Here is a 14614-nt window from a genome sequence, read left to right on the forward strand (position 1 = left end):
CCGTAGGTTGTTGATGTGACAATTTCTCCGGAGTGATTTTAGGGAGCTCACAACCGAGCGGCCCAAGGAAAAGTGGCCAAAGGCCACCCGCTACGACCGGTCGTCCATATGTAATTGAAAATCACATTGAGACCCTTCTCAATGTAAGTATCGACGAACAGAGGCCATGATTTTCCATTCTCGTCTAATTATAAGGGGACAACAACATCGTCGATCAGTCAGCCGAATGAACCAAGAAGTAAAACTTAGATTAAAAGTAAAACAAGTTAGTAATCAAGTTTAAAAAGCAATTGAACCATGATTAAGAAAACCCTAACACAGGCTCATACGAAAAACTATAAATAGGAGCCCAAGGTAAGTTGGTAGGGACTTTTTACTTCGCATTTATTACAACATTAATTGCATTCACCCGAACGGACTTGAACTGACTTAAGCATCAGAGTCTTATCAACATGTACCCCGATCGTGGACAACCGAACGGGAGAGAAAGAAAGAAGACAGAACGAGAGAAACTACAACAAAAAATTAGACAAATTAAATATTTTAGATAGGTGTTAGATCCCTGTGCCCGAAACGATAGCCATATAATAATGATAACAATAATAATAATTAATCTTCCTTTATTTTTGTATCAATCTTAAAATAATCATTTAGATCCTCTTAAAATATTTTTATCTTTTAAAGATTGTCGATTCTTTTAATACTTTTAACGATAACAATTATAATAAAAATAATAATCTATATAACAGACAAATCTTCCTCACAATTATAATAAAATAATAAACTATATTGAAAGACGTTCCTTATCTTCTATTTTCAGTATTTAAACTAAAGCTCGATACAACTTTTTTTGATTATGAAATATATATATATATATATATATATATATATATATATATATATATACTTTTTCATTTTTAACTAAAGCAATCCACTAAAAAATAAATAAAAAACAATAATAAAATATGTTAATATAAAAGTATAAATATTAAAAATAAATAAAATCAATATTAACTATAGATTAACACTATATTTATTCATTTTTTATTTTTATTTCAGTTAGTGTAAGTTAAAATGACACTAATCTAAAATGAATACAATGTTAATCTAACACTAATACAAACAAATAGCTTTATTTATTAGAAATTAATATAAATATTTTTGTTTATTAAAAGGTTACTGTGAACTTAGAATTGTTTAAGCTAACTTTATTCTTAGAGTAAACTTCAACTTGTACCATGTAGTATAATATTAATAATTTTATAGTTTTTAATTTTAAGAGAAAGTTAACCTGGTATACATTGCTAAAATCAATTTTACCTAACAATATTACATTTTGGTTAAAACAATTCTTTACATTTATGTAAAATTCTATCACGTCTAAATCCTGCTAAAACTTTTTGTATAGTAACCGTTCCCTTAAAAATCATGTAAATTTTCTATTATTTTGCTAAAAATATTCGTATTATGTGGAAACATAGCCCATCCAATGAATTACATCAATTATTAGTAAAAACTAGAAGTGTGATGGTAGGGAGGATTTATGTCAATCATTAATGTGGAATGCTTTTTTTTTTTTTTTAAATTAGTAATATATATTTTTTAATTTTAGAAAAAGTTAATGTTGTATGCAATTTAACCTTAAAGTATTACATTTTGGTCAACACCATTCTTTGAATTTGTCTGAAATTTTGTCGCCGCTAAATATTTTCGTATAGTATTTGCTTCCATAAAATTCACGTAAATTTTTTATTATTTTTCTAAAAATATCCCTATTATGTGGAAACATAGCCCATCAAACGAATCACATCAAAATTAATAGTAAAAACTGGAAGTGTGACTGTAGGGATTCATGTGCATCATTGATGTTGAATGCTTAGTTTTTTTTTTCTTTAATTTAGTAATAATTTTATCTTCTTTAAATTTTAGAAATTAATAAAATTCACGTAAATTTTCTATTATTTTGCTAAGAAAATCTTTATTATGTGGCAACATGGTCCAACAACAGAATCACATCAAAATTAATAGTAAAAATTAGAAGTGTATCGGGATGGATGTGAATTGATGTGAAATGATTAAACTTTTCATAAATGTAATAATAATTTTATATTTTTTAATTTTTTTTTAAAAAATGAACTTCTATGGATCCTTAAAAACACATTAACCTAATAATGTTACATTTTGGTCAACACTATTATTTGAATTTATGTGAAATTCTATGGTGTCTGAATCCCGATTTTGGTATGGTAACAGTTTCCATAAAACTTGCATAAACTTTCTATTATTTTGCTAAAAAATCGTATTATGTGGAAACATATCCCACCCACCAAATCAAAAGTGTAATAATAGTAAAGAATCATGTGAATAATTGATGTGAAATAGTCAATCTTTTATTAAATTTAATAATAATTCCATAGTATAGTTTTATTTTTGGAAAAAAAATCACTAAAATCAATTTAAACTAATAATATTACATCTTGGTCAACACAATTTCATAGTATAGTAACCGTTCCCATAAAAGTTTCCACAAAAGGTCAATTAAATTCTCTATTTTATTAACAAAAATCTGTTTTATGTGGAAAGATAGTCATAATGCACCGGAAGCACAATGAAAGATGAAATTGTCATAATCATCATCCTAAAACTTAGGTGAAGTGCTTAAACTTTAATTAAGAGTGCTTAAACTTCAATTAAGTCACTCATGAGATCTAATCACTATCATAAATTTTCAGTTTCAACTACCAAGTGAGTCCAAATATTAATAACCCAACTCTAACTAACCAGTTAAAAACACATTCACACACACACGCGCTCATCTCATTCGTAATTCTTCATTTTCTCCTCTATTTAACCACCCGAAGAGAAAATTATTCTTTGTGATTTTTATCTTATTCACCTTTCTTATCGCTTCTGAAGCTGTTTCCATATCTTTGGCTTTGGCAGTTTTCTTGATTCCTCCTCCTTCGGCATCGTCTTCTTATAGAATTCGAATTCACAGGTTATATATATGTTCTTCCTATTGTTGATTTACTAATCAAGTTCCCTAATTAGGTTAAAAGAATAGTCTTTCTTGTTTTCTTCTTGATTTAGAATTCTTGGTGCAGTTCAAGATTCACAAGTTATTGATTTTATTTGGTTGCAGAAAAATGGTATATTCGAAAAGTATTTTAGACTCAAAGTCGAAGGTGTGGAGGGGTATATGGTACGCGGAGGCGCCTTCAAGGTGCAAGAGCGTGGCGTGGCGAGCGTGCAATGAGGAACTGCTGGTGAAATCTTTGTTGGTAGAGAAACGCATTCTGAACGATGCCACGTGTCCATGCTGTGGCAAGGCCGAGGAGACGACGGTGCATGCTTTGCTGCAGTGTGAGGAGGTTAAGCGCATCTGGTTTGCGTCACCGCTGGGGCTGAAAGTGGGCGAAGTGAAGAAAATGTCGCAATTTGTCGAACAGTTTGCGCACGTTTTGGATGAGAAAGCCATGGGCCTGGTGTGCGCCATCATTTGGTCAGTGTGGCAGAGACGCAATGTGAGGGTTTTCGAAGACAAGATACTGGATTGCGAGCACGTTATGGCCAAAGCCTGGTCCATGGTCGCTCCCCAAAAATGGGTCCCACCACCGGTTCAGAACGTTAAGGCCAATTTTGCTGCTCTTGTGATAGACAATCTTGGTACTGGAATGGGAGTTGTATTTAGAAACTCTTCCGGTGTAGTTCTAGCATCAGGTACAATATCTTTCATAGCTTTTCAGTGATTATTGTCGGTTTTTCTGTTTGGAATGAAAAAATTTGTGTGCATGAATGAAATACTGCAGGCACCAATCTTCTTGAAGAAGAGACTTATGATCCTAAAATTGCTGCTGCATTGTGCTTCAAATGGGTGGCAGAGCAATCAGGGGAACTGGGTTTTTCAAATATTATTTTTGAAAGTGATTGCAAAATTTTACAGATTCATTGGAACCTAATATCTGAAGGAAAAGGTATGAGTGATGTTTCGTACCTTGATTCGGTTCTGGAAGATTGCAAAGTCATGATCGAGGGGACAGGATCATCTTTGTCACTGGTGCTTCCCACAGCCAACAAAGTGGCACAGCGTTTGGCCGAAGCAGCTTTTGGTTATGGCGAGAAGATTTGGATGAAGGTCGTGCCCAAAGAGGCGTCACTGAGTTTAGAGTCTGATATGGCAGCCATTGCTGATAAATAAAACCACAATACTCTCATACGTTGTTACAGTCTGAATTTACAGTATGTGCTATGAATTTAATTTTCTATACATCTCTATACAAACTCTTTATCATATATGTTTGAGTGACACAAGTATATTTTCTACAGTTTCAAAATGTCTTTGTTAGAGCAAATTCACTTGGTTTATTTGATTTTGTACAGTAAAATTATATTACTGCTAGTTAGGTCATTACTACTTTATATACAAAGCCTCAAATGGTCCTTTGCTTGTGCTAGAATTTAAGTTGTCATTTGTAGGAAAACTCTATCAATCATAGAATTTATGCTTATATTATATGAGTAGAATATTTATTTTATTTAAACTTTGAAGCAGCAAGAATTGTATCAAAAGGTTTTTAAAAAACAAACATACACAATTGTTTGTTAAATAATGTAATAACAGTTTTGTTTTTCAGATACTTGAAAAAAATTTAAACTCCATTCAAATGATATTTTATTTTATATATAATGGCTAACTTCATCATTTACTCATTATATAATGACCAAATTTGCTAGAATTCAATTGATAAAGACCGAATTAGTTTGGTGACAAAATAAAATGACTATTTTACCTTTTTTAAAACTTAAATATGTAGTTCATGTACTTAATTTATTTATATTTTTACTAATTTTTACATGATTACATAATTTAAAAATAAAATATTAAAAAAATTTATACTTAACTATATGTTTATACAATTATTGGGTTAAAAATATAGTTAACTTTTCACAACATTATAGAATGTTGTTTAATTATTTTAAACAAATTATCAAGAAAAAGTTTGGAAAACCATTCTAAAAATATATAATCTTTACAACCAAATTTGTCACGATGTTTTTTATTTTTCAAATATGGATTTACATAATCTTCCATCGTAGTGCTTTCACACAATATCCTTGCTTTTTTCTTTTCATCCATCTTGAGATTTGGACTATTAAAGTATTTGTACAGTGAGAGGAGGTTTAATTATGGTCATGTTAGATATAGAACTAGTTGATTACTTGATTTTCTCACTATTTTAGGCTTTTTATTTGTTTTTTATTTGTTTTGCACCCCATAATGATTACCATGATTACCAGTACTTTATGCTGATAGTAAAAGGATTAATATACTTTTCTTTGTTAAACCACGTTTTGTTCTCGTTACAGTCATTATTATCGATCATCATTGTATTTTCTTTTTCATCGCACTACTAATGAATAGCTAGAATTAGAATTCTGTATGATATTTACGTTTACAATGTGTGATAAAAAGATACTATATAGAATGTTAGTAGATTCTCGTTTGATTCACATTTAATTCAACAATTGATCAAAAGATAATTAAAAACATTTAGATCACCCAATTTCCTATATTTCTTTGAAACATTAATGAAATCGAATGAATTTATTTAGATTGATTGTATCCATATGGGATAAGAGAATAAGAAAAGAGGGAAGGGGAGCTTAAAAAAAACATGATAAAAAAAATAGAAGTGAGGGGATCAGTCAAGGTTTTTTAGGTTTCAAAGAATGAATTTCAATTTCGATTGAATCTAAAACACAAAGATTGAAAAGAGGGAGCACAAGAGCTCTGAGTCATCCAACAAGGCTTACTGGAAAAGACTAGAAGAGTAAGGTCATCAGTCCCAGAGCCTATGAGTGCCATGCAAACAGCACTGATTCACCAGAAAGACCGTGACGGTTCATGTCCAGCTCCTTCTATTCTATAGTTCCTTCCCCCTTTCCTTCACCACCAGCTGGAGCGCAGTCTTCGCCGGTCTCCAGGTTATCAACAAGACAAGACCTATCACGTGGCTACGAGCTCTTTCCTTACTCAGACAGACCCCAAGCGGGCACGGTGACAAGACTTTGATGCGGGGTTCGGAAGATAGGCTTGCAACCCATTCTCTACTGATACTCTGAGAGATAAAGAAGAAAAAAAAATCAAAATGATAGAAAAATTGTAGAATGTTTGTTCCGAAATGTTTCGAAAAGGATCTTAGAAGTTAGTTTTTTTCAAAAATTATATTGTATATTCTTGAAGGTTTATCATCGGAAAGGATCTTAAAAGTTAATTTTTTTCAAAAATTACATTATATATTCTTGAAAGTTTATTTTCAGAAAGGATCTTACAAGTTAATTTTTTTCAAAAATTATATTATATATTCTTGAAAGTTTATTTTCGAAAACTTGCGCAAAATTTTGTTCTAAAAGGTACATTGAAAAAGCATATTTCATAAAAATCTGATATCCCGTAACTAATATTCTAGAATAAAGGTAGAATAACGCATTTTAAAAATTAGGTAAATATAGAATACTTTTTAAATTGTTTGATAATAATATAAAATAAAATAAATTTTAACCATTTGTATCAAACTCAATTATTTTTTTTCATATACACCCTTCTGGACAAACATCAAGGTGTGATTAGTAGTATATTCTACTCAAACTTAAATTCTATAATATCAATTATTACAATAATACCATTTACCTGATCTTTCCTTGTTTGAACAACTTTTTAATCCTGTTTTTTTTTTTTTATAATAAGAATCAATTTAATCTTTGTAAGGTTCTTTTGAATGAACTTCCATGAGATCGAGAAAAATCATTTCTACCCGAATCAATCGAAAGTTTGATGCAGCTAAACTGTCCTTTTCCAAATGATATCCACATTTGATACACAAATATTCATCTTTTATTTCTAAAATTTTTTATAATTTAATTCTTAATAATTTTTGCATTCAATCCAAAAGCATGAATTCTTCACTTTTAAGGAAATTCTTATAATGGAGAGTCTCCAAAAGCCTTAGTGTAAACCTCCAATTTCTCTTCTTAAAATATATTAGGGTTCAAATCAAAGTTGGTTTAACCTCATAAAAGACTTTACTTAACTCCTAAATATAATACCTCCAGCCTAAATCGAAGGATAAGTCAAGTTGATTTATGTTAAAGGTCAAATTGAGTTAGCTTAGGACAAAGGTCAAGAAGAGTCAACTTGAGTCAAAAGTCATGATAAGATAGCTCAAGCCAAAGGGTCAACATAACATGACCTAACATAAGCCTAACCCAAGTCCAGCCCATCTCAACTCAACATAACATGACCTAATCTAGACCCAATCATACCCAGACTCAACTTGTCCTAACATGAGCTCATCCTAACTCAACTTAATTTGGATCCAACTTGATACGACCTGAATTGGATTTGGCCCAACTCAACTTAACTTGGACCCAACTCAACTTAACTTGGACCCAACTCAATTAGTTTAACATGGTCCCAATTTGACCTAACTTGTCGACAATCCCTATACTTATTAGACTAACCTAAGTCTAGTTTGACTCAACTTGACTAATTTGACTCAACTTGATTTATCCTAAGCCCGACTTCATTTGGTTTGACTTGACTTGACTCAACATGTTCCAACTTGACTTCTTCATGTGGATCCAATTTGACTTGGCCAAATATGAGTCAAATTCAACTTGATCCAACATGAATCTAATTTGACTTAACCTTAGCTCAACTTAACATGACTTGAACCCGACCTAATTCATTCTAGCTTAGATTTAACCCAACTCAACCTAATATACATTTAACTTAACTTGACTTAACCGGAATTCAACTTTACGGAATCTCAACCTAGCCTAACTTGGCCTGAGTATGACCCTACCTGACAATACTAAATTGGATTTAAATTTGAATTGAATAAATAATTTTCATGTATGTAATGTAAAAGACCTTTTTAATATATTTTTCATTTTCATTTTTAAACAAGTATTTTTACTTTAAAAATAGATGACTTCTGTAGACAGACCTTTTGGCCTTACATACCTTTTCTTATGTGAATTTTTCTATCTAGCAAACTTTTTTTTAGCCTTATCTATATGGTTCAGGTCAAGCTTTATAGACTAAACTAATTTGATAGGAACAATAACTCTTGATCAATCTTGAATGGATTAGCCTCAATCCACTCTTTAATAAGCCCTTATTTCATTAGTCCACCAAATGGAGAGTCTCAAAAAGCCTCGATGCAAATTTCCAACACATCCTCTTAAAGCAGATTAAATTTAGAATTAAAGTGGATTTGACCTCATTACAAAATTTAATTAACTCCTAAATACAATAACTCCAACAGAAATCAAAGGTTAAGCCAAGTTGATCCGTAGCTCGAGACAAAGGTCAAGATAAATCAACCTAAGTTGAAAGTCATGCTAGGGTAGCTCGAGCCAAAGGGTTAGCCCAAGTTGACTTGACTTTACCTTTCAACCTAGGCCAACTTGCGAACCTAATCAACTTAATTCAACCTTTCGACCAGAACCAATTCAACTCATTGATTCGACCAGACTCGACTCGACCTTTTACTTGGGCCTGGTCAGGTCAACCTTTTGCTTATCTGACATTTTGTTCAGGTCGACTTGACTTAACCTTCAATTGAGACTAACTCGACTTAACTTTCAGACCTGACCAACTTGACTTGACCTTTGAACCCCGACCTACAAAGCTCAATCTTCATCCCGAGCCAATTTGATCTTTAACCCAAATTGACTTGGTTCAACCTTTGACCTGGATGGACTCAATTTAATTCTTCAACTCAACTCAACCTTGGTCTAGAACTGACTCAACTCAGCCTTTGTCTGGGACTAACTCATCTTAATTTATTTAGGTCGACCAACGTTGGCTTATCATGAGGTTTATCTAACTCAACTTGAACTTTGTCAATCATGGCTTGATCTAGACACAATCTAACTTAGACACAACCTAAATTATCTACTTGACTTGATCTCAACCCAACCATGCCTATCTTAACCTAAGATTGACTCGCACAGACAGGACCATAAGTTGACTTTGACCAATAAGACTTGTGTTGCTATTTTGATCAATTGAGATTTTTTTATATGGAAACTTTTTTGACTTAGACCCATGTGGAACGACTCTACTTAAATGTGACTAACAAAAACAAGTTTACTAAATTCAACTATAAGCTTCCAAATTCCAATTCCATCCGTGAGCCTAGCCTGTCATTTTGTTGCACCAAAAAAAAATTACAATGATGTGCAAGCATCAATGCAAAGGCACATTAAGAATAAAAAGCATAAACTAAACTAAACTCTATAATTCTTATTTCTAAGAAAATCAGTATATTAATGTGGGAAGTGAATATGGGAGAATATAAAAGCTAGCAAGACATTCTTCGATTCACATCCTTGCCATCAAATCTTCCAACACGATATATTTGCTCTTTCAAGAAGAATAACAGAAAAAGCATATAGTCAAAAATCAAAATTTTACTTGTAGCATCTTACGTTCTAAATCATGATTTTGACAGCCATGTTCCAGCCAATAGTGCAGAACTCATCAACAACATTTTCCAAGATGACGTGTTCTAAATCATGATTTTGACAGCCATGTTTCAGCCAATAGAGCAGAACTCATCAACAACATTTTCCAAGATGACGTGTAAGTGTCAAGAAATTGAACATGAATATTACTATAGGAGATTCAATGACAACTTTATGTCAAAAAGTCATCAACCAGACTTCTCCTTTCCAAGTTCCCTTATGTCTATTATTGACACAACATTAAACATACATACATCCTTGACATACTGTGCACCACCTTATACATCTGAAATAATGGTGCCAGTTTATGTAATATATGCATATCTATATTACCTTCAACAGTGCCAAAAAAAGCAGAACTTAAAGACAGTTTAAAATTCCCACCTTTAAATGTAGATCCGTCCATTGCATTCCGGTGTTCCGCAGTAGCAGCTATTACTCCTACACTTGATAAATTTTCCATTGAAGGAATTATAGTCATAACTCAGCTCGTTACCAGCAGGAATGTCCTTTACAGCAAACAGCATCTTGTGGGGAAGATTCTTGTCACTGTGATCATACTGAACATTTTTTATACGGAGATTTGGAGAACAACTATGATTTATGAATCTTCCAACATTTCCAAATTTGCTTGCATTGATGAAGACCTTTCCAACACCTGCCAAAAAAAAAAGACTGAAACTGTTACATTAAGTCCAAACACAACAAAGTAAAGCATCCATCATGAACATACCCATGTGAAATATATAGTCACTATCTAGCCTCCATCTAGCCTCCATATAGTCATTGATTTCTCCAATATACTCACATACAAAGCTTCCACAGGGAATGAATGAGCGTGTTCTAACACCCCAACCTTTCTGTTCTGTCATGAAGATTTCTAGCTGAAACTGAATACCATGCTGAGTTACTCGGTTGATGCAAGAAGAGAAGCACTTGCAAGATGGGCCACACTCATATATAACCGATGATTCCATCCCAGAAGCAAGTCCTCTTTTATTACAACCATTCGGCATTTTGCTACCCTTTTTCTTCCTCAAGCAGACACAATTTTCTTTGTCAACACACCCATCAGCACAATCACAGCCAGAAAGAATTGCCTGCTCGAACTTCTTTGAGTAAATGTTACTTACAACATAAACAAAGGATGTGGGTAGCTGAACACAATCACTTGGAGCCACCACCCTAATAGCAAACTTCTCCCTACCATTTGAAAGATCTTCAACTCGAACAACCTCCTTTTCAGCATCACAATCTTTCGGTTTGAGTTTCTTCCTAGCACTAAAACTTGCAAGTTGACTAGAATTTTCATCATGGTCCTTAAGGGAAACACAAGTTGGAGGTTGTCCCAAAATCCTATTCAGTCCAAACTTGAACACAAGCTTTCCATATCTCCCTCTTTCTATGTTCATTGTATCCACCAAATACAAACCATCATAAACATATGAGTAATGAGAATTACTGCTACTGGAACTGAATGCACCATCAAACTTTCCACAAACTTTCAATATAACTCTCACTGGACTTCTAGCTTGCATGCTATTTTTCAGCGCCAAATTTCCTCCTTCCAGTTTTTGATCACGAAGTGAAACATTTTTCCCAACAGCAGGATTTCCTCCATGACCTTCATAAACCAATGTCCCATTAGATTTCCTAGCATTATCATAGCGATCTGTTACTACAATGCTTGTGGCCAACGAGCCGTTGTCCATTATCTTATAATCAATTCCATGCCAAAACTGCTTATGGAGGCCAATGACATTGAGTTCCACCCAGTACTGAAAAACATCACCCACTTCGATTCCTAGTACATGTCCCACGCGCTTTTGAGTGTTCTCCCATTGATGTTCACTTTTCATTGTCATTGCTGCATCCAACAGAGCTTTATTCTTAACCTTCGGATTCCCAGGTTCGTACATTTTGTACTGATGCATTAGCTTGTCGAACAAGTTCCTGAATGTCACCAATGCTCGATTCACCTTCCTGCGTTTCAAAAACACTTCACTCAATTCTTTGCCAGAGGAAGGGCTACGGAAGCCATCATTATGCCTTTTCCCAAAGGACTTTGAAGCGTCCATTTCTACACACGCAATTCAAAAGAAAGAGACTTCGCATCAGAGATATCCATCGATGGTACCACAACAAGAGAAAGAACAGTTTACAAACCATGTAGAATGAACAAATAACAGCAACAAAAATCACAAACCCATTGTTTAAAACATATATATATATATATATATATATATATATATATGTTTTTGTGTGTGTGTGTGTGAAGAGAAAAACATTAATCCATGACCGGTAAGAATGCAAATGCTGAAAGCTTTTTTAGTAATGGAAGGGTTCAAATGTAGAAAATTAAAGAATAATGGGTGATTCGAGTGCAAAATAATAATGATAGAAAATAAAAATTTAGAAGCGGTGAAAACGAAAACTTCATACCTTGTAAGGTTTAGAGTGAAGAAAAGTTAGTTTCTCAGAAAGCGACAAGAAACAGAACTTGAAAGATCACAGAAACCAAGACTTCAAGAGAGCACTTGAAACAAGAGGTGCTTGAGAAGTATATAGCCAGTAGTACAGTTGCAAAAGCAGTAGAAAAATGATTCATACAGAGTAAACACAGTTAAAAGGAACGAACTTTCTGGCAACAATAACATGCAAAACACAAAACAGGGAAACAATGACGCAGAAATCATAAACTAAGTGAAGAAAAAGTAAAACTTTGGTGAAAACAAGAAAGAAAGAAACCACCCCATGAAAACCAAGAAAAAACAAGTAAAGAAAGAAGCAAACCAGAGAAGAAAAATGAAGTAAACACCCACTGGAATCAACACCTTTTGCTATTTGTTGATGAAGCAGAGATATTGAGAAATAGAAATGAAAATTTTGAAAGGACAGAAACAAGAAGAGATTTATTACCCTTCTTAAATGCTTGGAAGAACAAAAACAAAAACTTCCTTAGCACACTGTAGTGGAGAAAGAAACGATGAAGAGAGAACCTACTGTCACGTCTCGGTTGTGCAGTTAATTTTTAAATATAAAATTGTTAAAAGTTGGAACGAAATGCAACGTTAAAAATAACCCATATTTATATCATTGGAGCATTTAAATTTTAAATAATTTGTTGTTACTCTTTTTTAAATCATCAAATTTCATGAGTTTAAAGTCATTGAATTTAAATCACAGAAGTGACAGAAGAAGATTTAAAAAATTAGAAACAACTTGTATAAATTTAATTAGTAAAGACACCGTTCTTTTATAGAAGTTTCTTAAAGTATTTTTTTAATGACTCTGATATTCGTATTAGTTCCAAAAGTATAAATAATATTATTTGTAAGAAATATATATTCAAGTTTGTTTTAATAGTAAAGAATTTCAGAAACTCATTTTTATTTATTTATACAAGTTAAATGGACAAATGAATAAATTTAGTTGTGAGAGTAAATTAAGAATATTTAATTATGAGAGTGGGTTTTAGTTTTCAAACAATAAATTTTAATGTATTGTTTTTTCATATGTATCAAATATGTTTTTTGTAAAGAATAAACTTTCTGTCTATAGAATTAGAAGATTAGAAGATGGGTTCGATAAGTTTCATAAAATGTTTAGAGAATCAAAACAAATCAACCAAGAATCAAGAAAATTCAATAAAAGGTTGAAACAAGTTTTAACTTTATCCTAAACTAGGTAATTATGCTCATAAATTAACTTAAAGTATTAAGTAACTAAGTTAATTTATTTCTCTTAACTACTCAATTATAAAATATATTAGGTTCCTCTATAATTTTCTAAAACAACATTTTCAACATATTTAAAGTAAAAGTTTCTTATAACACCTCTTCCTATAATTAATATATCTATACATATATAAATAGAATATTTTTTCTTTTATGTACACATTTTATATTTCAAGTTTACTTTTTACAATATAATTGTTATTAATTATTTTTTTTATTCGTAAAACCTATTTTTAAATTTTTCTGAGTAAAATCGTCATAAGTTTCCTTTTCTTTACTATTTTTTGTTTTCTTCGTCATATTTGTAATCTTTACACGAATTTTCAAATACTCTTAACGTTTTTTTCAATTTCTTTTTTCTTAAAATTTAAAAAATAATGTCACATTGTCGTCATTACTAATTTAATTATATTTTGATAATAAATTAAAAATTCTAAATTAGTTCGTATCATATATGGTTATTTTCTGAAATTTACTCACAAAATAAAAATAAAAATATAATATATATATATATATATATATATATATATATATATAATACTATTTAAAAACAAATGAAGAGCTTTATCATAAATAAATGAAATTGAATAATTTAGTGCATTCATAAATAAAGAGAAAAAAATAGTAAAAAAAAACAGAACAATTTATATATATATATATATATATATATATATATATATATATATATATATATATATATCGTGATTAATAATTTAATTATATTTTGATAGCAAATTAAAAAGTATAAATATTGTAAATTATCATTATTTTCTGAAATTTACTCACAAAATAAATGAAATTAAATAATTTAGTGCATTCATATATTAAGAGAAAAAAAAAGTAAAGTAAAAAATAGCATATAAAATAATTAAATAATTAAAACAAATTAATATATATATATATATATATCATTTATAATTTTATTCATTTTTTTTTTACTTTTATATTTAAAAATTTTCAACTAGTTTTGTAATCACCAAATAAATCAATTTCACCTTAATTAATAATACAAAATTATTTCTTCTTGCTTAATTTTTACTCATTATATTATTAAATATTAAATCTTCGGCCACAATTTCATTTAATAATAATAATAACAACAACATTTACTCATTCAATAATAATAATAACATTTTTATTGTATCTAAATTTTGGTTATTATCATAATTTATATAATTGAAGAAGGGACTATCAATAATTTTTAAAACGTAATAAAATCTCAATTTGTAGAGTTTTTTGTTGATAGATATTCGTCCTTTGTCCCTGACACCTCAAAGAGCTTCTACAAACAAGCATGGTTCATAAATTTCTCTGCCTAGAAACTTCAGTCATTGGTTTTCGAC

The 14614-nt window shown here is 31.0% G+C and overlaps 2 protein-coding genes across 5 annotated transcripts; one reads left to right on the plus strand and one right to left on the minus strand.

Moving 5' to 3' along the window:
• Positions 1-2805: 2805 nt before the first annotated feature.
• LOC114189591 (uncharacterized) lies at positions 2806-4449 on the plus strand. The gene is made up of 2 exons (XM_085675388.1): positions 2806-3720; positions 3810-4449. Exons 1-2 carry the CDS (start codon positions 3147-3149, stop codon positions 4196-4198), a joined length of 963 nt encoding a protein of 320 aa, XP_085531514.1. The 5' UTR covers positions 2806-3146; the 3' UTR covers positions 4199-4449.
• Positions 4450-5556: 1107 nt separating this feature from the next.
• LOC114192587 (histone-lysine N-methyltransferase, H3 lysine-9 specific SUVH5-like) lies at positions 5557-12576 on the minus strand. Of its 4 annotated transcripts, XM_085675799.1 has the most exons (4): positions 12454-12576; positions 10268-11614; positions 9919-10192; positions 5557-6119 (listed from the first exon to the last, which is right to left on the minus strand). In XM_085675799.1, the coding sequence occupies exons 2-3, from the start codon at positions 11610-11612 to the stop codon at positions 9921-9923; spliced, it is 1617 nt and encodes a 538-aa protein (XP_085531925.1). In that variant the 5' UTR covers positions 11613-11614; positions 12454-12576; the 3' UTR covers positions 5557-6119; positions 9919-9920. The 4 variants fall into 4 exon arrangements, with proteins under 4 accessions (XP_085531925.1, XP_027938155.2, XP_085531923.1 ...); XM_028082354.2 differs by lacking the exon at positions 5557-6119 and having other exon boundaries at positions 9654-10192; XM_085675797.1 differs by lacking the exon at positions 5557-6119 and having other exon boundaries at positions 9654-10192; positions 12328-12466.
• Between the last annotated feature and the right edge of the window lie 2038 nt (positions 12577-14614).

This window comes from Vigna unguiculata, chromosome 7 (genome assembly GCF_037176805.1).
Source record: "Vigna unguiculata cultivar grain cowpea cultivar isolate G323 ecotype 2 chromosome 7, ASM3717680v1, whole genome shotgun sequence".
Lineage (NCBI taxonomy): Eukaryota > Viridiplantae > Streptophyta > Magnoliopsida > Fabales > Fabaceae > Vigna > Vigna unguiculata.

Bases quoted from the DNA above. Each gene is read 5' to 3' on its own strand.
- LOC114192587 (XM_085675799.1), bottom strand. From the start codon at position 11,612: ATGGACGCTTCAAAGTCCTTTGGGAAAAGGCATAATGATGGCTTCCGT. The intron at 10,193-10,267 runs GTATGTTCATGA...TTTTTTTGGCAG, and splicing joins TGACTATATATTTCACATGG to GTGTTGGAAAGGTCTTCATC.
- LOC114189591 (XM_085675388.1), top strand. From the start codon at position 3,147: ATGGTATATTCGAAAAGTATTTTAGACTCAAAGTCGAAGGTGTGGAGG. The intron at 3,721-3,809 runs GTACAATATCTT...GAAATACTGCAG, and splicing joins CGGTGTAGTTCTAGCATCAG to GCACCAATCTTCTTGAAGAA.